The sequence below is a fragment of the Chanodichthys erythropterus genome, chromosome 17 (assembly GCF_024489055.1).
Source record: "Chanodichthys erythropterus isolate Z2021 chromosome 17, ASM2448905v1, whole genome shotgun sequence".
Classification (NCBI taxonomy): Eukaryota; Metazoa; Chordata; class Actinopteri; order Cypriniformes; family Xenocyprididae; genus Chanodichthys; species Chanodichthys erythropterus.
The window spans coordinates 18,986,264-19,012,500 of record NC_090237.1 but is presented as its reverse complement, the minus strand read 5'-3'; the positions used below and the strand labels follow the sequence as shown (position 1 = coordinate 19,012,500).

The 26,237-nt window shown below is 36.5% G+C and overlaps 1 protein-coding gene across 1 annotated transcript in view; it reads left to right on the top strand.

Annotated features, from left to right (window-relative positions):
- rpa1 (replication protein A1) overlaps nt 1-24,971 on the top strand; it is a 37,538-nt gene extending 12,567 nt beyond the window's left edge. The window contains exons 12-17 of the mRNA XM_067364349.1: nt 2,263-2,411; nt 10,804-10,933; nt 18,686-18,862; nt 20,095-20,202; nt 20,505-20,591; nt 24,313-24,971. Of these exons, the coding sequence (XP_067220450.1) occupies nt 2,263-2,411; nt 10,804-10,933; nt 18,686-18,862; nt 20,095-20,202; nt 20,505-20,591; nt 24,313-24,417 (756 nt within the window). The 3' untranslated portion in view covers nt 24,418-24,971. The remainder of the gene's footprint in view (nt 1-2,262; nt 2,412-10,803; nt 10,934-18,685; nt 18,863-20,094; nt 20,203-20,504; nt 20,592-24,312) is intronic.
- The last annotated feature ends 1,266 nt before the right edge of the window (nt 24,972-26,237 follow it).

The following is a 26,237-nucleotide window of genomic DNA, read 5'->3' as shown; positions in this document are numbered from 1 at the left end:
TCTGCTCGTTCTGTCCGTCAGCGCAGCAGTAGTCTCCCTCCTTCATTTTACAGTTGAATGGTGGCTAGAACGGCTCCAGGTTCAAAGGTCAATACGGATTGGATTAATCTGCGTTATTTTTTTTTAACGAGTTATTTTTTTCTCAAGATTGATTAATCGAAATTAATGCGTTATTTTGACAGCCCTAATAAATAAATATATATATATATATATCACATTATGAAATAAATGTTTCTCCCTAATGATACACCGATTTGCCGATTTTTGCTCAATTTACGATCTTCAGCATATCGGCTTTCGCAGGAAAAAGGCCGATATAACAAACAGATAGTTTATTAATTAACTGAATGAAGGCACTGAGCTGTATAATAACCGTTGCGTAATCCTAGCGCTGCTGTCTGCTCTTTAATGATAATCAAATAACAACAAAAGACAAAAAATAGCACACTATTCTTGACTAAGCAACTTTTTTAACTTTCATAAGTGTAGCGGACCCCATCCGAATGATGACCAAAACTTTACTGATGTTTTATTAAGTTAATTGTCTGTTTTCACCATAAGAGCTAAACAAGAAGTGCACATTAAAATCTCTCTCTCCATTGCATTATCAACATACAGCGAATTACTCAAAACACTTATGCATGTATTCATTTACTGTTAGTTGTAATGTCTCATGTCTTTTCAGGGGGTGCTTAGTAAACTGGTAAACTTTAAATCTGGCAAACTAAAAATTTCTCTGAAGAACTGCGTGCTCTCCATTACCCATATAGCTCAGTAGACTAGAACACCTGTCAAAATAAGAGTGCCGCCTTTGTAAAGGAGGTAGTGCAGATCTCGTACATTTTTAAACTTAATAAAAAAATTTAAATGTATACAAAAACAAATTAGAATATTTATCATTATAAAGTCTGCTACAATAAAAGATTAATATGCATTTAATTCATACAGTAAAGAATATGCAGTGCTATTTTACATTTGTTTACATTATTTCTGTACCTGAAAACTCTTTGCACTGTTTATTTCATGTATGCCCTCCATAAGTATTGGAACAGTAAAGACAAAATTGCTCTGTTAGCTGTGGTGTCAAGACATCTATAAATATGATTAAAAGATTAATATGAGGCAGAAGTACAGATTTTTACATTTTATTATTGACTGTTTCAACACAACGCTTTACCAACTAAGAAGTACAGCACTTTTAGAGTTTCAACCCTTTTCCTAATGTGAGCAGAAGTATTGGGACGGTTTAACTTAAAGCAACTGTAAGCTATTATTTAATTGTAAATCCCTTGCAAACAATCACAAGAGCAAATCTGTGGCCCATAGACATCACCAGACTCTTGGTTTCACACTTTGAAATGCTTTTCCAGACCTTTAATACAGCAATTTTTAACAGTTGCTTGTTTTGGGGAGTTTCTGCCTTTAGTCTCCTCTTCAGCTGGTGAAATGCTTGTTGAATAGGATTTGAAGCTGGAGACTGACTTGGAATGTCCAGTTTAGAATGTCCTAAAAAAAAGATTGATACCACTGGCAAGCTTTAGCAACCAACAACGACCACGTCAGTTGAGAAAATCAACAGCAGCTGATGATAGACAAATGACAAAATTTCAAAACACAGGAACTGACAAATATCAGTATCGGTATCGGCCAATAGTTGTTTGTTAAAATCTGTATCCCCCCCCAAAAAAGTCTTGTTTGTGCATCCCTAATATATAAATAAATATATCTTTTTTTATTTTTTGGGAAACTGTGATAGATTTTCATGATTCTTTGAGTAGCAAGTTCAAAACATCAGCATTTATTTTAAATAAATTTTTTTGGTAACAACATTATAAATGTCTTTAACTATTGATCAGTTTAATTCATCCTTGCTGAATAATAGTATTAATTTCTTAAAAAAAAAAAATGACTGCAGACAACGATAGTGTAATTACAACTGACTGAAATCCTCATGCAAACAGTGACATCCAGCCTTAAACACTGTGATCTTGTACCAGATGATGTTCTCAAGCAATGGGAGAAAAACTTTCTCCTTCTATTACAGCTGCCAGATTTCAGCTTCTATTTCACATGTCAGCCTTTCTCATCTTATCAGTATTTGCCATGAAAGACGAAATGCATAAACCCCAATTAGATTGCAAATGCTCATAAATCTTTTGATCCACTGCTGCTAGCGAGTAAAAGATGTTTACATTGTAGAAGGAATATATGTGCTTTTTTTCCAGCGCTTAACTATTCCCCCTTTCTTTCCTCACTCTGCAGGCAGAGACATTTGATGGCAGTGGGCAGCCCATCTTGGCCATTAAGGGGGCAAGATTATCTGACTTTGGTGGGCGTTCTCTCTCCACTCTCTACAGCAGCACAGTCATGATCAACCCCGATATTCCTGAGGCATACAAACTGCGGGGCTGGTGAGTGATTTTTTATTTTTTTAAATTTCTGTTTTTCTCTTAAATTGTACAATACAGAAAATACGCTGCATCTGTTGTTAAGTGTTTGTCCTAGATGAAACAGATGCGTTCTGATGCTCCCCTGTTTTTATTTCTCCACTTGTGAGAATTGGGACGAGCAGAGAGCAGACACTAAAATGCACACTCCAGAACTCCGAGAGGGTGAGCATGCTCATGCCTTTGATATCAAGATTAGCTCTATCAGCGGCGCTCTGGTGGGCTTTGCATTCAGGCTGATATAGGAATGCAAATCAAGGCTAATCCCCTGCCAAGATGTTCAGTTTTCCTGGTGGACTCGTGTGACTCGGGTCCTTTGAGAACAGGAATGTTTATTTCTGCTTTGGGGATGTGAAACAAGGAAGATTGGGAAAGTAGGCACTGAATGCCTTGTTGAGTGATGATGATGTTATAAATACTTGCATACAAGGCAACAGTAATGAGTATATGGTGGCTTCCTGTGTTTTGGGAGCGAGCACAAGGGCTATTCTAATCCTCATACATTTTTATTGGTTACTGAAGGAATTAAAAAACTTATGACTCATGTAATGTGGTGTTCTGCTTTCTCTTGCCAATTCAGGTTTGTGTTGGGGCTGCCAAATTTATAATTATGCATCTTAAAATATCCCAAATAGACCTGTCACAGTTATTACATAATCACCGGATTGTGATGATTTGAGTAAGCCACAATCATTGTGCACTTTCAGTGGCCAACAGAAATTGTCATCTGAATATTGAAATCCAAAAATATAAAAATATAAAATATTCCATTTCTTCTACCTAGTTTAACTATTTAATAATTTATCACCTGCTGTTTTTTTTTTTTTTTTTTTTTTTGTGGAGCTGATCCATGATTACACAAGGTATCATGGGAACTTTTCAGCCTTGCTGACACATTATATAGGGTTTGTGTATTTTCAAAAAAGGGGTAGTTTGCCCTTAAAGAAATCATTTACATTATTACCCTGTATTCATTCTTCTGTGGTACACAAAAGAACATATTTTGAGAAATGTGTTTTTTTTTTTTTTTTGTCCATACTGTGAGGTCAGTGAGGTCCAATGTTGTTTCAACCCTAACGTCCCACAAAATATAATAAAATCATACAGGTTTGGAATGAAATTATGGTGAGTAAGGCCGGGTTCACACTGCAAGCGTAAGCAGCGCGTGAGCATCACGTTAGCGTGAACTGCAGCTGCAGAGACGCGCAAGTATTCACACTGGAAGCGTTTGTACAGCGTCACAGCAGCGGCTCGAAGCTGCATATAAAGTGGGCATTTCTTTACAAAGACAGCTATAAATTAGTTTTTATAAGTTGGTAATTTATAAACTTGATAGTCTTTAAAGTTTGTTAACATGCAAGGTGTACAAAACTCACATATAAACGTAAAATGAATAAAAATAAATAAATAAAAGCCTCATGTCATCCGTTGCTGCACACGAATGAGGTAAGCTTTATGTTTTACATTATCTGCCGCATGAACATGTTTACAGCACAGCAAACTCGGCGAAAAAAGCCAGCAAACTCGGGTTTGATTTGGGTATGCTAGAGCCTATATTGCTGTCTGTGTAATAACTAAAATAATGTTTATATATCCTATTTTCTGACTAGTTTAGTTTTTTATAATACCATACTTTAACCCAAACTGAATAATTAAAAACAAGTTTAAATGAGTAAATCTTCTATAAATATTTTTTAATATTAATTTTCTTTCCTGACATGCTTTAGTTCTTGTTAAAACACACTAGATATGCTTATTCTGTGCATTTTAATCACTTTTTGTGTGAAATCATATTTATTTTGTCGATCAAAGGTGTACTTTCACTTTAATTGAGCGTTAGCAACGCAGCAAAAATAGACCCAGCACTGAAACTTCTGCTCCGCTCCTGCTACGCGCTGCCGCGCAGCCTCTGCGTGCGGTGTGAATGCTCTCATCTGTTAACATGGGCGCCAAAAAAAATATGCGCTGCTTACGCTCTGCTGACGTGTGCAGTGTGAACCCGGCCTAAGGGTACGTTTACACTTGGTTAGATTAAAACGAACCCTGGTGCGATTGCTTTGTTAGGGAGCTTTCACACTGGGTTCGTTTGACGTGGTTTGAGCCCAGGTGCAATTGTTTTTGCATTTGTGTTCATCTTGCATCATCACAGACGTGCACGGCGCATGATAGAAGACAGAAAGTGGGTCAGTAAATTATTATTTTTTTTTTATAAATTTACTAATTTGGTGCGATTGTGTACAGCAGAGTAAACGACTCTTTGTTTTACTGTATGTGCTTCGCATGTAGATGGTTTTCTGCTGCTTGTGAGCAGACTATATATTGAGGAGACAGCTGATTGCCATTCATTTGCCACTCTGATTGCACTCGCAAAGCGCAAATACACTACAGGCTCTCTCCTGCTCGAACATGCATCAACACTCATCTCTTAAATGTGTTTTATTGAAGTAAATACAATTTAATCGGCTGAAACGCATGCGCAGGTTACTTTACTTCCTGAACAAGTGCGCACTAGAGTGCGTGTTGCTTTCATATTCATGCAAACCATGCCACAGTTCGAGTGCAACCGAACTCAGACCACCTCCTTCAGGTAGTCTTGGGTTCGGTACCCTGGTGCACACCCGGGTTCGTATGATAGCTTTCACTTTAGCGATTTTTCATGCGAACCGTGCAGGAAGATGAGACCCTAAAAAGGAGAGAATGCTCATGCATATGGTTTTTTTTCTTGTCATAGGCATGATGTTGCCCATCACAGTTCTGTACAGGCGTCAAAGCCGCGTCTCCTCACAGCAGATCATTTGTGTGTGTGACAGAGGGATACTTGAGCTGTTTTGACTCTTTTATGCATTTTATAAGCTCTTCATGAGTTCTCAGCTGGTCAAAATACCACCATATCCAGGCTACACACATACAAGAAGTGCATTTAGCCCAGCACACAGCATTGTTTTGGATGTTCTGTAAGAATTGTCTCAAAATAGACTATGTTTTAAACACCGACCAATCAGATAATTGTGATTTGAACGTGTCCCTGTGCGTTTAGATTCGGTATCTTTTGGTTCGGTGATGATAATTCCAATCTGAATGCTAAACGGACCAGGACTAAAAATTATTATTTTTTTTTTTTTTTGGTCCAGACCAACAAACCAAGTGAACCAAACTACAAGTGTGAACACCCTAAATGACCATTTTAATTTTGGGGTGAATTATCCCTATAAATGGTCTGTAGGCTACTCATGAAGTATTACTCAGCTGTGAACCTCACTTAACCCTTTTTGTTACAGTGCCACACTGACTAATCCTTTTTTCCCACCTGTGTTTACAATCCATACTCACCACCTAACAGCCCACCTGGCCGAAGCTGTCCACGAGTGTCTCTCTTCATTCTTCCTGCAGGTTTCAATCAATTCCTCTCTGTGCTCCATTTATTTACCTCCTTGTAACACAGACCCCCAGCCTCGAAGGGAAATAAGATGAAAGTGGTACATAACAGGACTGCAGACTTGAATTTCATTTTATTTTCTGCCACTTTTTTTGCTCATTTTGACAAGCGATTAAAACCTGTTTTGCCAGCCTCTAGTCTACCATTTGAGAGGGTAATTATTTTGGGGGGGATCTGAAGGCTTAATTTACATAATGAGGGTAGTGGAATGTGACTGCACACAGCGGGGTGAGGTAGAGCAGCTTTCCTTATAGTTTTAGAGTGCCAGCTCAAAGCATCTGGTTCCTATGCTTGGCTGTGCATAGGGCTTGAACCGGCATATTTCCTTGCATTTTTTTGAAGGACTAAAAATGCTCTTTGTCAGCATCGTTTCAGAACTTTTTGCTGATCCAGTCGTAGGGAAGTTCAACCACTTAGTCTCTGGGCTCACGTCTGTCCTCTTCTCACTTGGAAAGCGAGTGATAATGAGCTTTAAAATCATGGGCCAATGCGCAGTGCATGGCCTTTTGGTCAGATTGCTGAAGGTCCAGCAGGCCACTGTGGAATCGATAGACATCCTTCAATTAGCAGAGCTGCAGTAAGTGCTGTTTTGAACCTGGAGGTGTTGAGGTCTGTAGTACAAGGACTCATTCAGCCACTTGACACACTGTGCCAGTTCTCTACTTCTGAGACCTCTCGAAGTTGTAACATTAATTTGCAGCTGTTGTAGCAGTCCATTTTACTGCCACCAGTGGTTAAATTAATGTGCTAAGATAAATTTTAGTCCATAAATATTCATCTGTTATGGTCACTTACTGGAGAACTGCAGAACTATTACTGTACCTGAATGTCTTTTCCAGTATTTACTGTTAACTCTTGTAAATGTTCAGCTTATGATCCAAATTCTGACCCTATTTGCTTTCTTTATGCACATTCCCAGTCTTATTGTGCATGGAAGTCCACAGGAAAGTTTGTCTAATACTTTGTTTTTTCTTGTGACTGACCATCACTAAGCACTCTTGTTTTTTTTTTAGCCCCTACCCTCCAACTATCTGTCACAAATGTCTTTTTTTTTTTTTTTTTTTCCCCTCTTGAATTTTATTCAGTTGAGTCTCCTCTTTTTCTTGGAAATGCCTTACATCATGTAAGTGCAATGTGTTACGAACAGTGTTTCATTTTAACTCTAAATGACATGTCCATCTTTGATCTGTTAAGCTGTAGGCCCAGTGGGATTTACCCTTGAAGTGTGGTCCTTGTGGATTTGAACATGTTGGGACACTCAGATGTTGTCTGCCATTTAAGTCGATCCAATTAATCACATTGATTGAGGATCCTTCGTTCTCACGCTCTGGAGCTCAGTGTAGGGGGAGTTGTCGTCGCTGTGCTGCTTTGCTGTCAGTGTTTCTGTTATTGTGTAATTTGACACTCAAGACAATGTGAGTGTTTCATTTCTTTACAAGTTATAGTGAAGGAATATGTAGTTTAATGCATGTTCCTGCCTACTTCCATGATTTTATTTAATGTTAATAATCCATTAATGATTGACACACACACACACACACACACACACACACACACACACACACACACACACACACACACACACACACACACACACACACACACACACACACACACACACACACACACACACACACACACACACACACACACACACACACACACACGTACGTGTAAACAGTGTTTTGAGTAAATGTCAATTTTGTGTAATTATGTTTTGGAGACCTGCATATATCAAGAAATGTTGAATTTGTTGTTTCCGAGCCTAGGAAAGTCATAGTCAGTGTATATTTTTCTTTTTAAGCTGAGCTTTAAAATATTTTATTGGCCAGCAATTGCTCTTTGTGAGTGTTATCAGTAACGACAGGAAAATTCATGGAACTTCAATGGTCAAATGGCGTCTATCTTTAAATTAATATGCACATTGCACCCTGAAGCCAGTTCTTTAGATATCGGTAATTGGGAAAAACCCATGTTGGTCAGTCACTACTGCTTGGTACCATGCCTCGGTTGTTTTTAGTGTAGCAGTCAGTTTACATATTAGGTCAAAGCTTTCATAAGTTTACAAACTAACCTTTAATGATGCTAGATAATAAACATTAATGTAGATAATAAGCATTATGATGCAAGTCCTCTTTTGTCCATTAGATGGCGTCAGAGATTAGAACCACTCTCAATCTGCTCCTACTGCAGAGTGGACTTCATAATCCATCCGTCATGCCTCCCGTCGCTCCTCCTCACCCTGCCACTCTCGCCTGTTCATTATCATTCTTTCTCGTTCACTGATGCACTCCTACTCATAGGTTGCCAATTACTCTGACTGGCTCATTTTCGACAGTCTTCTCAGAGTCAGTTAAACCTCTCCTACCTCCACCCCACCTGTCAGAGCCTTCAAACCAGCATGCGGAATAAAGAAACGCACATCCAGGAGTCTGTGCTTGCACTCACCGTACCTACACTAGATATCTCCATCAGACTCAATTTGTGAGATTAAGCGAGGGTCACAAGTTTCTGTTTTGTTTAAAGGAATTTTGGGTGGTGCCCGCTTGGCTCACTTTTCAAGACCAAAGTTCTCCCTGGGGAACACTGTTGTACTGTACAGTAAGCTGTAAGAGAATGTTGGCTGCCATGCTGTTTCCAGGTCACAGAAATCGTTGACCCAAAAATGAAAACGTTGTTTACTTGCCCCCATGTTCTAACCTAGTGTTATTTTCTTCTGTGAAACACAAAAGGAGATCTTAGCCAGAATGTTTATGCTTTTCCATACAGCAGAAGAGGATTTATTCTGCCAAGCTCCATGAAAGCAGTCGATATAACTGGTGTGTTTATATATGTGTATAAGTCATCTGAAGCCATACGATTGCTTCGTGTAAGAAATGAACTGAAAGTTTTTTCTTTAAAACTAGTATCTTATTTAAATATCTGGAATATCACTTATGTTCAATTAAAAAAATGGCTTTGGATGTATAATGTCAGGTTTGACGGCATTGAAGGAAAACAAAATTCTGTCATGCATCATGTGACCTATTTCGATGTTAAAAAAAAATCATGGTAAAGGTACAGCCACATGTGCCATTATTCAGTGAATTTTCCCTGTTGAAATGGAATAATTTCAATAGGAATCGTCATGATTGGAAATTGTTTAAAGGTGAAAGATTTCCCCAGCATATTTCGTATTAAGTTTAAGTTGGTCACACAAATTTGTTGACCAACAGAAAACTGCTCGTTTGTGCTACATCTCTACTTGATTGACAATGGCCTTTTTACCTGAAAACTTAGTTATAACAGGAAGAGAAGATATAAAATTAAATAGTTTATTATTCAAATCATAGGGCTTCCGAAGACTGCACTGTATTATAAAGAGATGATTGGATAGCTTCCTAACAACATATTTTGTTACACAGAAGGAAATTAAAAAATGGGTTTGGGAAGACATGGGTTATTCCTTTCATTGTCTTGTGGATGAAGCCTTTTATGACCTGCATTGTATACTTTGTTGTCATCATTAAGTTAATTTATTTACGTTTTAGGTGAAGGTGCTTATTGACAATATTGAGACAAATGTTGCTCAAATGTAGTTTATTTATGCACCATTTTTGAAAGCAGCAAACATTTTTTTTTTTTTTTTTTTTACTATTGAGAAAGTTGAGACTTATTAATGGAAGCCCCTGATAGATGCATGCGTAATTATTAATTTTCTTTCCTCTCTTACTATTCCCGTCACAAGTATTTCATGTCCTCTGACATGTGACAGTCCGTTCAGTGCTCAATCTCACTGCTTTCCTCTTGTTGTCTGCTCGGCTCAGTTCAGACACGCTGCACTGAGCGCCAGCCTGTCACTCCACTGCTCTAAAGCACATGCCATTTCCAATTTGCTCCTCCGGTGTTCATTCTGCCTTCCTCGATGGCACTGCCCGTCATCCATACATTTGAGCTCACTCAGCCAATTACCGCACACCGTCAGGTCTTGGCCATGTGAAGCGTTTGTTTTATTCTGCTGTATTGTTTATTTTTATGACTCATCTGCAAGATTCACAATTAGTTTCTTACTTTCCAGCATAGTATCACTTTTCACACTGTATGAATATACTTGACAACAGGCCTGCCTTTTCTGAATATCCACTTGTCATTAAATTGTACTGGAAATGTCTGGGACAAAAATCTTTTTTTTTTTTAAATCAGAAGTAGGCTGATCTTTTTTGCAATGCACAACTAGCGCTATATTTGGAGAATTATTTTGGGAAGTACATAAGTGTGGTGATATAAAAAAGAAAGTGAAAGCATAAGTGAGAGGCTGTGCTTTAGAATTAAACCCATTTTTCAGTGGGAAAAATTACACGGCACATGCATCCAGGGCCACAATCTTGTCTATTAACCTGGACATTTTCAATTAGTCGTGCTTTCCAGAACAAGCCCTGAACCGTTGTATTTACCGATCCACCCCGTCCTACCCACCCGGTACCCAGTCCTGTGGTCTCTAAATTATAATGCTGTATTGATTCCTCAGACACACGGCTTCATCCTAAGAGAGCTTTGTTTTTTCTTTATTCTCTCTCTCAACCTCTGTCTTTCTAGCCACTCAGGAGCATGAGTGAAAATGGGTTTCTGATTTCACCATTGCAGGCCTGACCCCATCTCCCTGAACCATTCCTACACCGTTGATTCGTTTCACAAGTAGCCCCCAGCACCACTGCAGCCACCGCTGCTGTTTTTCGCTTGTATCTCCCTAGCTAGTCAATGCCTCTTCTCGTCTCTGTAGATTTAGTTAAGATATCAGCTACTTATCTGCCTGAACAGATGAGCTGTAGCCTTGTATGCGGAGATGAACGGATGTCTGACTGATTCATTTTTTGATGATTGACAGCATTAGAGGCTGACTTTTTTTTTTTTTTTGTTGTTGTTGTTGTTTGTTTTAAACAGGTATGATAAGGAAGGACATGCTATGGATGGACAATCGATGACTGAATTGAGAGGACCTGGTGGTGGTGGAAACACAAACTGGAAGACCCTGGCAGAAGTCAAGAATGAACACTTAGGCCATGGAGACAAAGTATGTTGCCCAAACATTAAGCGTTGACTCTCAATGAGATTATTATTCGTATTATTATTATTTTTATTTTTTTTGTCTGTGAAGAGAATACATTAGAACATATTAGAATACCAAAAAAAAACTAAAACAAAAGAACCTTTATTTCCTTAATTTGTTAATTTATTTATATAACATGGCTCAACGTTAAGGATTTAACGGGTTCAAATTTTTACATGCCCCGTCAATTTTCACTGGCCCCACAACAAAAAATTAATAAAAGTAAAAGACAAGAAAATGGGCCTATAAAATAAGCATAGTTATTGTTTTCGTTGTCTTTGTTACATTTAACCTCAATAAATAGGGTTATGACACCAAAAGCTACTAGATTAACTTATATTTTAAATATTGTTAGACAAATAAACAGTAAGTAATGAAATGGTAGCAAATAATCAGATTATGAGTAATAGCACAAATAAATGAAACAGGACAAACAAGTGAATATGGCTCTTTGTGTAATATTGGTTAACTATATTAAATTATATAAATATGAAATATATACAGGTGCATTTTTGCCCCTTATCTTGAATTCTGGGGCATTCTAAATTAATTTTAATAGACTAAATATGCACGTGCACTAGTCTAACCTACTAGACTGTCACGTGGTGCATGCGTGCACTCAATGGGTGTGTTTTTGTTTGTTTTTTGTAAAATGAGGGACATACTTGTTAATATCAGATCCTTAAATCAACAATTATGATATCATAAATATCATGGACGATATATATCGCACACCCTACAGCAAATGCCCGATCGGGCAAGTGACCATTCCATCTACTGTCCTCAGCGTTGTTCACAGTGGCCCCGGGCCATCGGGCAGTCCTTATTGTCGAGCCCTATATAATATTTACTTAAAGTTAAGATTATATTTAAAATGTATATTTAATTACATATTTTAATTTTTTTTTTAAATCATTTTAAATCTCATTCTGAAATAGATTTCTAATATCATGAACCCATGGCTGCACACGTTTATACATCAACAAAGCTTATTATAAAATTGATTATGGGTTATGTAGCATATAGCAAACTTGCTGTATTGGTCATAAGTTTGGAATTAATTTTTTTTTTTTTTTTTTTTATGTTGATAAGTCTTAAATGCTCACCAAGAATGCATTTATTTGATCAAAAAATACAGTAAAGTAAAAGTTGTGAAATATTATTACAATTTTAAAAAACTGTTTTCTATTTTAAAATTATTCCTGTGATGCAAAGCAAAATTTTCAGCAGCCACTACTCCAATCTTCAGTCACATGATCCTTCAGAAATCATTCTAATCATTTTGGTGCTCAAAAAAAGGCAGCGCCACAACAGAGGCTGTATACTGGACATGGATAAAAAATAATTTTCTAAAGAACGCTGTTACAGCTCTGTTAAACTATACAGGGAGCCCCAATTGGTACATTACTGTAATATTAAAGGTTAAAATCAGGGGTATGACGAGGCAGGTAGCTCACAAGATGAGACGAGACACGAGATTGAGTTCACAAGAACGAGACAAGATTTTTACACACTATTTTTAAGAAATCCTCAAAGATGAAATGCATGATTAGAAAAATAAAAAAATAATCTGTATTTGAAACGTTTTAACTAATCATCTTGTAATCAATGTCATTTCAGTTCTACTTTCTGAGTGTGAATTATCATATGCAGTAAAAGACAACAATATTCAAGCACTGTAAAAAGTTTTGCCGCAAACTGGCTTCTCTTCTGTATGATTTCATGAGTCTCTTCAGATCTTACTGTACATGATTTATGAGCTTCTACAACTTTTGACCTCCTAACTGAAATCCTTTCCACAAATTGATAATAGAAATAAAGAGTATAAATAAAAATGGTAAAACTTTACAATAAGGTCTCATTTTTAAGCATTAATGTATTAACCAACATCAGCAATGAACAATATCTTTGCTACAGTATTTATTAATCTTTGTTAATGTTAGTTAAACATAAAAATAGTCATTCATGGTTAGTTCATGATAGTGCATTATGTTAACATACAACTTTTGATTTTAACAATGTATTAGTAAATATTGAAATTAACATTTACTAAAATGGCGTAGAAGTATTCTTCCTTAGTTCATGTGAAGTTAACTAACGTTAACTAATGGATCCTTTTTGTAAAGTGTTACCATAAAAATAAATAATTTTTCTTTAGTTCTTAAGTTTCTTTAGTGTAAACAATAAATGCAACCATAATCAAACTACTCTCTCAATATTCAAAGTGCAAGAATACATTTTTCTTTAAGCATGATACAGAGCTGAGAGATGCTTACAACTACACAGCCCAGCCTAAGATCGCTTTTATATCGGATGATATTTGCATGCATCAGGGAGCCGCTTTCAAATGCGGGGTATTGACATCGCGTTTGAATATGCGCTCGCGTTGACTTTCACTGTGCGTACTCTGTGAATAGGGAGCGGTGGCGACTGTTAGCCAACTGAATTAAATGTTTTTTTATTTCTATAAAAAGCAAAACAACAATGGAGGCATAATGTAAATGTAGAGGTGGCATATTCTTTCCTAATTTCACCCTCACTATCACGAGACTGCTTTTCGCCTCTACGAGAAATCTCTTCAGAATTTAATCTTGCGAGATCTTGTGACACAAGATCTTGTCACACCCCTAGTTAAAATTAACTGATTTGTGTAGGCTACTTAACTATGTCATTAAAAAGTTGACATATTATTAAAGTTATTAAAATGTCCTTTATGTGTATTTTGTTTCTTCTTGTTTCTTGAAGTATAAACATTTAAATGATAGCTGTCATAAAACATTACAGATTTATTCATACATATTAAATATCGAAGAACAGATTAAAGTAAAAATGAAATGAATATGCTATATTGTGTATCTGTTTATAAAAATACTTATCTCTGTAGTCTGATTGAGTTTATGGACATTTTAAATGGCTTTTCTGAGGTAAATATAACATTATGTGACCATTGTTTTATTGACGTCTTTCTGAGGTTGAAACATTACATGAGCAATTACATGAGACAGTTGTACTTTCAAAATACCTTCTGATGTTCGTTCATGTTTATTTTGTGCTCTAGTAGTAAAGTGGAAGAGATGATCAGTTGACATTATTTGACAATGATATTTGTTGATAATTTTATGTTTAATGTCGACTAATCGTTTTAGCCCTAAAATAAATGCATCCCTGGTGAGCATAAGAAAAGACTGCACAGCGGGGTTCAGAGAGAGGGTGGAAAATGACATATATATATATATATATAAATATATAATTTTTTTTTTTTTTTTGACAAAAACAAAAATTAAGACACATATGAGCCTATTTATGAATTTCTCTAAAGCGTCTTGTGGAGCATCACCTTAATAGGTTGTTTCATTGTCTGTTCATCTGATTTGTTGGAATCAGTCTGTCCTGCGTGGTGCATGTTCTGAAACAAAAGACACAGGGATGCAGTCATTTAGTTATACTGGTACTTTTTTCTCTGCTCATTAATCACACATTGTAATGCCCTTCCCATCTTCCCAAGGTGTGTGCTTAAGCATTACTCACATCCAGTGCTGAAGATTGAGAATGGAGATTAGCAGGACTCCATTTACTGAGCCTAATAATTAAGAGATTATACTAGAGATAAGCTGCATAATAACTCTGACCTTGTCTGCTGCCTATTTCAGTATTTTCAGACATATATGTGGGAGTAGGGTTGTCACGATACCAACATTTTGGATGATACCAGTACCAGAGAAATTTCGCAATCAATATCGCAGCAAAATAATTTAAATTTAGAAATAATTGGACTTATTTTTATTTTTTTTATTATTAATTAAACTAAATAAATATAAAGTTATGTATTTACCTACCTAATGTGTTCTTGTTTGGATGTAGAGGGTTTATTATAGTAATATTGTTGGGTTAATATTCATGCCTTATTTTATTTTTTGTAAGAGATGGCAATTGCCATATCAATTGTTTTGTTTAAGGATCTTTTTTTTATACCTGAGAACAAGAGTTAAACATAACAGGCTGTTTTTTATTTAGTCATGAATGAGGGAAGATGATAATCTGTTTGGATAGCAATATTAAAGAGGAGATTTCTAGAAAAGAGAGAAAAATGACAAGCTTATCAGCTTGAGCACAGCAATGAAAGGGGGGGGGGGGGGGGGGGGTTTTACGCAGAATAAAGACTGTTTTCACACGTTAGATATAAATTTTTAACCCTTTCGAGCATGAGTTTAAAATATTCTAACTGTCCCCCCAGAGTGAGTTTTTTTTTAAGGCGACCGTTATTTTAGAACGTTTGCCTTTAATGTTTCCATCGGACGCGTCATGCGTGTCACGAGTGCTGAGCGCAGCAACAATAACACTGTATGACAGATGGATCGCTATTATTTTGTTTTTCCTTGTTTATTTAAAATATTGACAAACTTGCTTACCATGTTATCAACTATCTGATATTCCGATCCTCAAATATGTGTAAGTGAGTGTATTTTGACGTTTAAAAGCCTTTATAAATGATCTTTATCTTGATCTATAATGCGAGATGGGCGCCACCATCTTGGTTTGCCCCGCAGTTCGCAGAGCCCTGTCAGTCGGATTTACAGCAGGTGAATTCATCATTTTCTCCCAAAATATATGCAAGTAAGTGGCTGGTGAACTGGAAGAATAATAGAGTAAACTTTGTAGTTACTTAGGCCCATTATGTGTGTCTGATATGAATAAATGTCAGCAAATTGTAAACGAATGGATTGTTATTGCTCCTTCCACTGACGTCTGACATCAGTGTGTATTTTATAAACTCTAAATATATTGTTTTAATTGTGCTTATGCGTATTTAAATGTCTGAAACCTTAAAAGAAACGTTATGTGGCTGAAGTATCTCTGAAGTATGCTTTCTGTACTGTGAAAAAGTATTTGATTTAGCACAGAGACACTGGATGTTTTTTTTTTTTGTTTTTTTTTGCAAATCTTTATTTAAGTGAATTTTCTTTTTAAGTTGTATAGTTGCTCTAATACCTGGCCTTGATGGCACATTGGCCTGGACGTTAACCTCATAAGTTTCTTCTCTGAGATAAGATGCACTCATGTTCTCACCCTGATCTCATCCTTTCTGCTCTGTTGGGACACAAGGTCAGGTCGCTAAAAGCTCACAGCCAGTTCTCTGTAATTAACTATGTTCCTCAACAAAAGTTTGTCCTAGTTTTCTGTCCCATGCTGCCATAACGGAACAAAGTTGTCAAAGTTATTTGAAGGGAATTTTAAAATTGATTTCCAGGCCTGGAGAAGACATGGATATTTCTGTAGTGAATGTAGATTTTTTTTTTTTTTTCCATTTTTAAAATATTTAATATATCGGCAAGCTATTGCACTTAAGCCGGGGATACACCTAATGATTAGCTGAAACATTCTAAGACTGAACTGAACACACATTTAGATTGTTTCCTTCGACTGGAGCCGATTATATACTTACACATGGAATTTGAACACCGACTGTAATCACAGACTGAACGCAACTGGTTTTGACTGGACGCGTTTGAGCGCGATCAGTCATAAGTATCAATTTACATTCATATTCAGCCTTACAATTGTTAAGTGTGTGCGCGGCTCTAGAGAAATCTTTATGAAGATATTATATTTTTCATTCTTATCCAGTTTTAACTAAAATCAGGGAAAATCATGGAAATACATTGTTTAAAAGGTATTGAAACCACACTGGGAATTCAAAATGGGTTCTTATTGAAAAGAGAGCATTTTTTTAAAAATATACTGGAAACAAGGGTTTTAGGTTTGATTCAGTCAATGGTACAAATGCTTTTTCCTCTATGCTGATAGATTGTATAAAATAAGTGAAATTTTAAGCCACATTGACAGCCAGCTAAAAATAATGTTTTGCTCTGTAAGGACCCATTCATCTACCAAACAAATGTGACAATTACATAGGTATTTACTGGATTAATTATTGTATTTTACAGAGGCAGAAATGTTCAGAGGGATTTTTTTTTTTGTCACCAAGTGAAATGACAGTAATTTACGAGGATATTTCACTTATTGAATAGCAAGCCTTTTTTTCTCTCTGCTTTCTGCATTTGTCGTTCATATTTCCAGAGAGGCTTTTTATTAATTTGATGACACAGAATCTCAATTCTAGCCCTTCGAGAAGTTAATTGGGGTTGAATTCTCAAAGCGAAACAACCAGGTGGTCAGCTGTAAACCTGTTAGAAGAGAAATCAATTACAGTAGTAACACATTTTTGCCATTTGTTGTTGTTTTTCATATCCCATTTCCTTAGAAAATATGGGGTTAAGACTTTGCCAGAGGCTCTGTATAGATTATGGTCCACTGCAAGCTGAATTCTCAGTCCACGGAAAGGCAAAGTGCCCTTTTTTTGCATTTCATTAAAGAGCCAGTTTTACTGCAGAAATGTGAATCAGGACCTGGGGTTCTGAGGAATATGTTTAAGCCCATTGTAGGTCATTGCAGAGAAATTTCATCTTGGTGCTCTCATCAGTACCGTTGTCACCAGTTTAAACATGGGTGCTGTGTGTGTTTGTGTAAGAAAGATTTGATTTAATGTTTCTCCAGAGCCTTTTGAAGAGCAGAGTCATGCTCAGGTCCAGCCACTGACCCCTTTTTCACCTTGTAATCCGCAGTCTCCTGTGTCTGTCCTCCATCTTTTTTTCTTAATGTGCGATGTGTATAAAACAGTTAGATGCCCTTCAAGACTTGGTTGCACCTCCTTTCTCTTCTCACCCTCAAACGTGCAATCTTTCTCTTATTTTAACTCATCTACTGTGCTACATGAGGTACTTCCTATGAAAAGGCTACAGAATAGGGCCTAAAATGGTGGTTTTATTTTCCAATCCTGTTACCAGTTTAAATCCATTTGTGTATTCAATTAAGCATGTTTAGGACCAAATGTTGGTTTGTAGTTGTTGCTAAACATATTTCCCATATTAAAGAGCATAAATATTTGACATTTTTTCTTTACAATGACTTCTGGAACAGGATTGAATGTTTGAGCTTGATGAAGGCAGCATTAAATGTTTGAAAAAATACATAGATTTCAGATCTTTTCATGCAAAACTTTATGCTGTTATTTTTGTTAGATAATAGTTTATCTAGCTCATTTAATAAAAACATGGTGTTTGTGCCTCTAAGGCTTTCAGAAAAGTCATTGGGACACCAAAGTGTGCCGTATTCACTGAAAGTGCCAACTGCACAAAATAAATCCTAGTATCACAGTCTCCCATTTCATCTCTAGCCCAGTGGCTGTGCACTTCCTGTCCTCCCATTGTCTCTTCTGCATACATTTAGCACAGAACCTTTGACCTCGCCTCCAGGTGCTCTATGGCTGCTCTCTCCCTTCTGCCTCCAGCCTTGTTCAGAAGCCCTTTTTATGTTTATGCATATCCTCTGCTTTGCATATCCCACTTTTAAAAGTCTATATAATAAACTATAGAGTTTTTATATGCCTCTCTGCTTGGCCCATTTTGCAACTAGGTTGCATTTTGTTTTTCTCTTTTTAAACTCTATATCATTTTATGTAAGTCTTGCATCTATCACTACAGCTTTAGAGATACACCTTGACTATTGTCTTGACTATTATAGTTAAATGTGCAAAAGAGTATTAAACTGCTACTATTTTACAGAAAAGGTACTAATGTCTCCTTTTACACATATATAAAAAACAAATCATATATATATATTTTTTTTAAAGTGGTGTCCACTGTCGTCTTTTCCCAGGCTGATTATTTCTCTTGCATCGCCACCATCGTCTACATCCGAAAAGAGAACTGCTTGTATCAGGCCTGTCCCAGTAAAGACTGCAACAAGAAGGTGGTGGACCAGCAGAATGGCATGTACCGCTGTGAGAAATGCGACAAAGAGTTCCCAGACTTCAAATATCGCCTCATGCTCTCGGTAAGGGCTCTTTTGCCCCTTCTGAAATAACACAAGAAGCTCCTCCAGTCAGTATTCTCTGGTTGTCCTAAAATAAATATCTCTGCCATCTTCTTTATGCTCTCTGAAAATAGTAATTTCTGAAATTAATTACTAGCAGAGTGTTGTTGCTGTTTTCCTGCTCTAAATGCATCGTTCATTTGAGGCCACTTTATTTCTGTTTTGCTGTTAATCAGCTCAGACTGTTTTGTTAATTGCTCCTTTTTTGTATTTAAAGCTGCATCTTGAATTCTGGGACAGGGCAGGAATGGGCAAATAAACAAATTCTTGCTGCTGGTCTGCAGCCAAAAATGTTTTGAAAATAAAAGCTTAAAAATGTTATAACTCCATTTAGGCTCTATTTGGTTCCAGCATCCAGACCTGTTGAATCTGATTTCTCTTCAATTATTTTTTTTTTCATCTGCACAGCACATCACTGTCTGTAACTTTAGAGGCTCTGATGTTAACCCTTTCGCACACAAGTTTAAAATATTCTGGCTCACAAACACTGCATATATGTAAAATATGGAGAGTGCTGCACGTGTCTGTCTCTGGTTTAGCGCCAGCCAAAGGGCGCACGCGCATTTGAATTTGGCAGTTGATCACGTGATGCGCTGAACGTTCTAATCACACCGGTGTGATCGTAGACTCCTGGGACCAGCCAAGACTGATCACACCGGTGTGATCGTACGCGTTAAAGGGTTAGTTCACCCAAAAATGAAAATTGTCATTGATTACTCACTCATGTCATTTCAAACCCTTAAGACTTTCATTCATCTTTGGAACTCAAATGAAGATCTTTTTGTGTTCTTTTCTCGTGTTCCGCAGCACGTTTGAGCTTCCGGAAGAAGTTCATTCTTGTGTGTCATTCAGGTTTTTTTGAGCTGAGTCTAAATCTGTTCATCATAAAAAGTGATCAAGTCTCTTCAGAATATTTGGATTAAACAACTTAATTAATATGGATTAGTTTTCCGATCTCTTTTATTAACTTTTTGGAGCGTCAAAGTTGCAATTACATAGGCTATTGTCTATTGAAGGACAGAAAGTTTTCAAATTGCATCAAAAATACCTTGTGTTGCGAAGATGAAAAGTCTTACAGGTTTGGAACAACATGAGTTGTTGTTGCTGAATCGTTGTTGGACTGACATCTAATGAATTAGGCATGAATTAATTCTTTTGTGCTTTTTATTAATTGTCCTCTCATTCTCTGTCAGGCCAACATTGCTGATTTTGGAGACAACCAATGGGTGACTTGTTTTCAGGACAGTGCTGAGATCCTTCTGGGCCAAAACTCAAGTTATCTCGGCCAACTCAAGGACTCGGTGAGTTTCTTCTTCCTGCCTGCTTCTCACTCTTATTCTTTTTTCCCTATGCTTTCCATCAGTGTGGTACATGAAAGTGTGGCCTTGAGGATTGGCCTCAAGACGCTGTGAGGAGCAGCACATTGTGTATCAATTGGAGTTCGTTTTGTGGGGCGTTTATGAAATAGGCATTCAAGCCCAAGGATTTTTAACAAGGTCTTACTCTCTCATGGAGTGCTCTATATTAAGAGACAAAAATTATGTTCTTTTAAAATGTTTTGTTTGTAAGCCTCTTATAATATTGTCTTGCCTTGCTTTTACAGAACGAAGCTGCATTTGATGAGGTCTTTCAGCATGCAAACTTCAATACGTTTGTCTTCCGGAACCGAGTGAAGCTGGAGACCTACAATGTAAGTTTTGCAGATAAAAAGATCTCAGTGGCTTTCAGCATGTGGTCTGTGGAGATACAGCTGGGGTGTGTGCCAATTACAGTTTGATCTAATAATATTTTATGAAAATTTCATTGTATTAAGAAAAAAAAAAAAACAAGTTTTTTTTTTTTTTTATTGTCCCACACTTTAAAATGTATTTAGTAAAAATAAAATAACTATTTAAATATAAAGCCATTATTTTATTCAGAAAATATGAATTCAGTGTCAATAAATATTTTCATGTTTATTTTAAATAAATACTATTCTTTTGAACTTTCTATTCAGAGAATCCTGAAAAAATAGTTGAAAAGAAATGTTTTTATTACACCAAATCTGCATATTAAAATGATTTCTGAATGACCTATATTAAAATACTACGTTTTTTAAAATTGTAATATTTGACAATTAATTTTTTGATGGTATTTCTAATCAAATAACGAAGAAAAATGTTGAAGACCCCTGCTGTATCTTTTCTTTTTTCATTGTTACTTTTCAAGCCAAAATAGTTGCTGAAATTGCATAGAGATCAAGGTGGTAGGAATCCTTTTTTTTTTTTTTTTTTTAGTTCAACAAAACATGTATATAACCATGTTTTTTTTTTTTTTTGTTTTTTGCACCTTTGATGTGATTTGAGATTTATGGAAATTGACAGCATCTCTGCCGCCCCGTCCATCACAGCGCTGCTGATGAAAATTGCTCTCTGCCTTGTTCTTTCTCTGCATGGCGTGCTACACGAGATCTGTGTGAAAACTACATTGACAGATTAGCTGTGAATAATAGGGATGTTTGTGTTGTTTCTGTGAACCTGAAGCCAAAAACGCCACCACCTCCATTGCCTCCATTTCTCAAACGCACATGGTCACAAACCCAATGCAAAGAACATCTTGGGGCTATTTTCTTTTCCATCACCTTTTTTTCTTCTAATTACCTGAGTTGAGATTCATATGTTACTTCTCAAAATTCAAATCAACCTAAATTTGACTCTATTCCATATTAGCTACATCTAATTTATAACCTTAAATTGGTTAGCTTATTTCTTTAATCGAGTTAGGTACATAGCGGTGCTGCAGTCGGTCTCTGTGTAATGCGATTTATTATTCTGCAGGGAAATTAGTATGCATCGGAAATGCTGTATCAGTATCCGAATTCCCAGCCATCACATTGCTGGAGATCGTTAAATTGCATGTTCAGGTAATGAAATCAGAATACAAGGCCACAGTCAGCACTCGTGAAGGTCACCTTTAACTTGGGTGTATAAAAATATGGAGCTTATCAGATTTGGGAGTTTCTCTACACACAGACGGGAAAAGTACAAGAGTTTGGAGTATAAAAACCTGGTTTGAACTATCAAACCTGGAAAATTGGTGAAAATTATTAAAATCAATATAAATTTATAATCTCACAAAATATTAAAATTATATAAAAAGAATTGTGTGGAGTGGATGATGGTGGTAATACTCGTCATCGTCGTTATTGTTATATTCATATTTTATTCAGAAATTCATTAAAGTTACTGGGAACCCTGCAGAATAAATGAATGTAGAAACGCACATAACTGGAACATGCGTTTTGATTTGACTATTATTATCTAGAATAACCCACATGTCAGAACAAATTTATGTGTACGCACATGTTGTGAATCCCGTGGGTGTGTGTGTGAAACTTTCCTTTTTCCTATAAGAACACTTTATGCAATTAGTAAATGAAACCAGTGAACCCACATGAACCCAAACATAGTATTCTGCCTCTTAACCCACACTGAAACTAACAATTTTTTGTTTCTTTTGGTTCCACTTTTATTTTATTTTTCCTGCAGATTATCTCATTTTAATTCAGACATAAGCAAATTGCAATAAGTTGAAATGAATAGAAAGCTGTCTAGTTTCATAGTTATTAAATATATAAGCTAAACAGTATGCAATAATTTGATTGCTATTTGCTGTTCATCTTTCCCATTACTGCTGTCAGTAGGGTTACAGTAAGGATAATATATCTAATATAATGTTAAATTAATGCAAGGTTAATTTATGTACAGGCTGGTTGGTGACACTTATTGTGGAGGCTTTTAAGTATGTGCTATAATAGAGAAGTAGAAGCATTATCTGTGAATGGGCTATGAACTTATGTTTTTAAGAGCAGTCCAGTGCTCAGAGAGCAAAATTCATGTGGATTTGCATAGGAATGACCGTCTAGTTTCTGGGAAGATATGACCAGGTTTTATCTCTGAAAAATATTCAATCAGTGGCTTGAGGCAGAAGTGTATGTGGTTGGTTAGGTTTCTTGTAGTCAATAACTCAAGAAGGAAGATTGAATTTACAAATGACTACTACAAGATAACTAAACTTCGGGCAGTGGATTGTGTCTTTTTGCCCATCTGCTTTCAGAAATAAAGTTTGCTAAACCTAGTTCTGCAATGCAAAAACAACATCAAATCATCTAAATGCTGCTTATTTGTATTCTGTGGGTCTTAATGAGAATGAGTTTATTAAAGCTTATTAATGTATAGCAGATTTACATTTAATCTGCCCTCTCTGTCTCTGAGGCAATATTACATTTAAAGATGCCTGCAGTTGTGGCTAAATGGGGTTTTAGGTTAAACTAATGGTTATAGGAGTTTCCACAGGGGTCGTTAGAAGATGCTCATCATTTTTCCGAAATTGTGAGTCTAGTCTATTTACAGGATAATCTTAGCTTGAGCCTTCACTCCACTTTCCCCCCAAAAGATCATTCACTGTTTCTACTTGCTTCATGAATACAACTAAAAATACTGATTTGTGATTAAAAATAGCAACAGTTCATATTCAAACCGATAACATTTGCTCCATTAATAGAACTTATAACTGCTTAATTGTGGCCAATTAAGCTTTTTTTTTTTTTTTACTGAGCAGTATCTGCTGTCTAAAACCTGATCCTTTACGTCAGCTGTCATGCAAGTGTGCAGTAGGTGGCGATATGCACCTTCAAGTGGGTTTGCAAGTCACCAGTAAAAGATCATCGCGTGTGTGCGGGAACCAATGAGATCTGTTCTAGCGTGTCACACAAGCACATTCGAGCTTCCGTGTTTAGCATATTTGATGTGCACTTTTGCACAAATAACTCAAAAGTAAATTATTTACTGTTAATTTTTATTAATCTGCCATTAGACTAAGACATTGTTGCCATAACACGTTACTATGCTTTCTAACATTAAATTCATTTTTTTCCCTATTTGTTGCAATTATTCTGCTTATTGTTCATATAAAATACAAGTTTATATCAGTAGTCCCATACTATTCATAATTGTGACCACACAGTCTGTTTACAGTCTACCATTGTAACATTGTTTGCGTCATTTACCAATGTCTTTATACAGCGTGTGTATATACGCGTATCTATTTATTAGAATAATATAACAATATAGGCCTTAAAATATAAATACTGTCATAATTGTTATTAGAATTACTCCTCGTGATAGATGCCCCTTTTTTACATTTGAACCTCTGCACATCCCTGTATACATTGAATTGATTTTAATAACTTTAATGTTCTTGAAGTGTGCAGCAAGCACTAGCAAAATACAAATATTCAACATTCAGTGACTCGGATCGGATCGGGTGCACAAACTCGATCAGGAAGTCTCTTCTTACAACTGCTCTTGGATGGGGTTGAGTTAAAGATTTGGGGGACATGGATTGTAATCCCTTTTGTTTTGTCTTCATAGGATGAATCTCGCATTAAAGTGACAGTGGTGGATGCCAAGCCGGTGGACCACAGAGAATACAGCAAACGGCTGATCATCAACATAAGAAAGTTGGCTGCACAGTAGAGGAACTGCCACAGTTACACAGAACAAATCCCACAGCCATTGTGTGGCTTTTTTGAGTTTCTTACAGTATGGTGTGTACTAATTTTTTCTTTTTTTTTCTTCTTTACTGTTGCTGTTTTTCCCCATTTTGGCCATTCATTTCACAATACAACCTATTTGTTTTTTTAAAAAACGCTGCAGGATCAGATTAGCTTGTGCTGTTGTCCCTAGAATTGACTGATTGAAAAGGGCCTGAAGTTTCTTTTTAAAAAAATGCTGATGCCTTTTGTGATAAAGTGGAGGAGGGATTGTAGGAGACAAATGGAAAAAGAAATAGACTTGGAGTTTGGAGAATTATAGATCAGTGTACATTCAGAGGTCAGCTGCTGTGATCTTAGGTTGGCTAGAGGAAAGTACAACCCCTGTTTTCATGTAAGAACACCTGGACCAGACCTGCAGAACCTTGATAAGCCTATTCATACTCATGTGCTTACCATGCACACACTGTATTTATATAGATATACACTGTATGTCTCTGATAATTCTGTTGTACAAGTAATAAAGCTGTTTATGTTCTCAAGTCTATTTTTGTGGCTTTATTTTGCGTTATGAATTTTCATCATAAAATGGGTTGGGAGCTTAAAGGTGCAGTTACATTTACCATTCCATGGAATCCATGTTCTTAGGAATTTCGCATGAGGCTGAAAAAAGATTTCCCCATGCATGTTTCACAACTGGTTTGAGTTTATTACATGGATTTGCTGTGTTTGCCAGCAGAAAGCTGTTTGGTTTGAAAGTGGCTTCTGTGTGAGCGATGCTTCATACGTTGCTGCACTTTTGACTAGACAGTGACCCTTTTTTCATATAAATTCACTAAAATGTTACTACTGTGACCACATTAAAGGTATCTGAGACTTTACAGCACAAACACTTACTCTAAGTATTAACATAAACATATTATATGCACCAAGTAGTGTCGCACTTGACTACAAGTGCTTATTGAGGAGCAATTTTCATTTTGCAGACCTTAAAACAAGCAAAATAAATAAATCCCATAGGTTATTTTCATTAAAGAAGAGAGAGCTATTTATAAGAACCAGAAAGTTGGAATCAGAACACCCTAGGCATGATGGTGATGAGTTCTGAACAAGTAACTACCACTCAATTTTTTGTTCTGGTTGTGACTATTACATTTCAAGTTTCTTGTTTAAGATGCAGACCTTATAAGCTATAATGCTTCCTCCACACCTCTTTATAATGTGGTGCCTTCTAAATATATCCACTATTCAACTGTATTGTTGGAAGTTATGTTTAAAGATTGTGTGTCATGGTGCCTCTCCTGAAGTCTGGTTCTCTGGGCTTTCTGAGGGGAGCCAGCAGTAAGACTGTTGTTGTTCATCCATTACATCTGCTGAATACTAAAAATCTTCTTTGGCGTCAGGACATCTCTATAAAGACCCCTTAAAACTTTTTTTTTTTTTTGTATGATGATAACCTCCTCTGGTGAAATCCCCCAGCAGCAAACACACAACACAACATAAATATTGTTCTAGCACACTGTTAACATCAGAGGTGCTTTGTTGTATCCTACGTGAAGGCCAAGCAGCCTTTTTTCGTTTTATCCTTTTTTTTTTTTCTTCGTCACCTCACCTTGGCACATCCTTCACTGGCCTGTTGTGATTTGTATTTTTCAGGGGTATTATTCCTGTTCTTAAGATCTAGCTGACAAATCTCTGTGTGAATACTTGGCCCGCTCATATTCATATGTTAATCACTCACAGTAGCGAGCGTCACGCCGACTCGCGCACTTATTTAGAGACATTTGATTAAAAAGTGCCTCT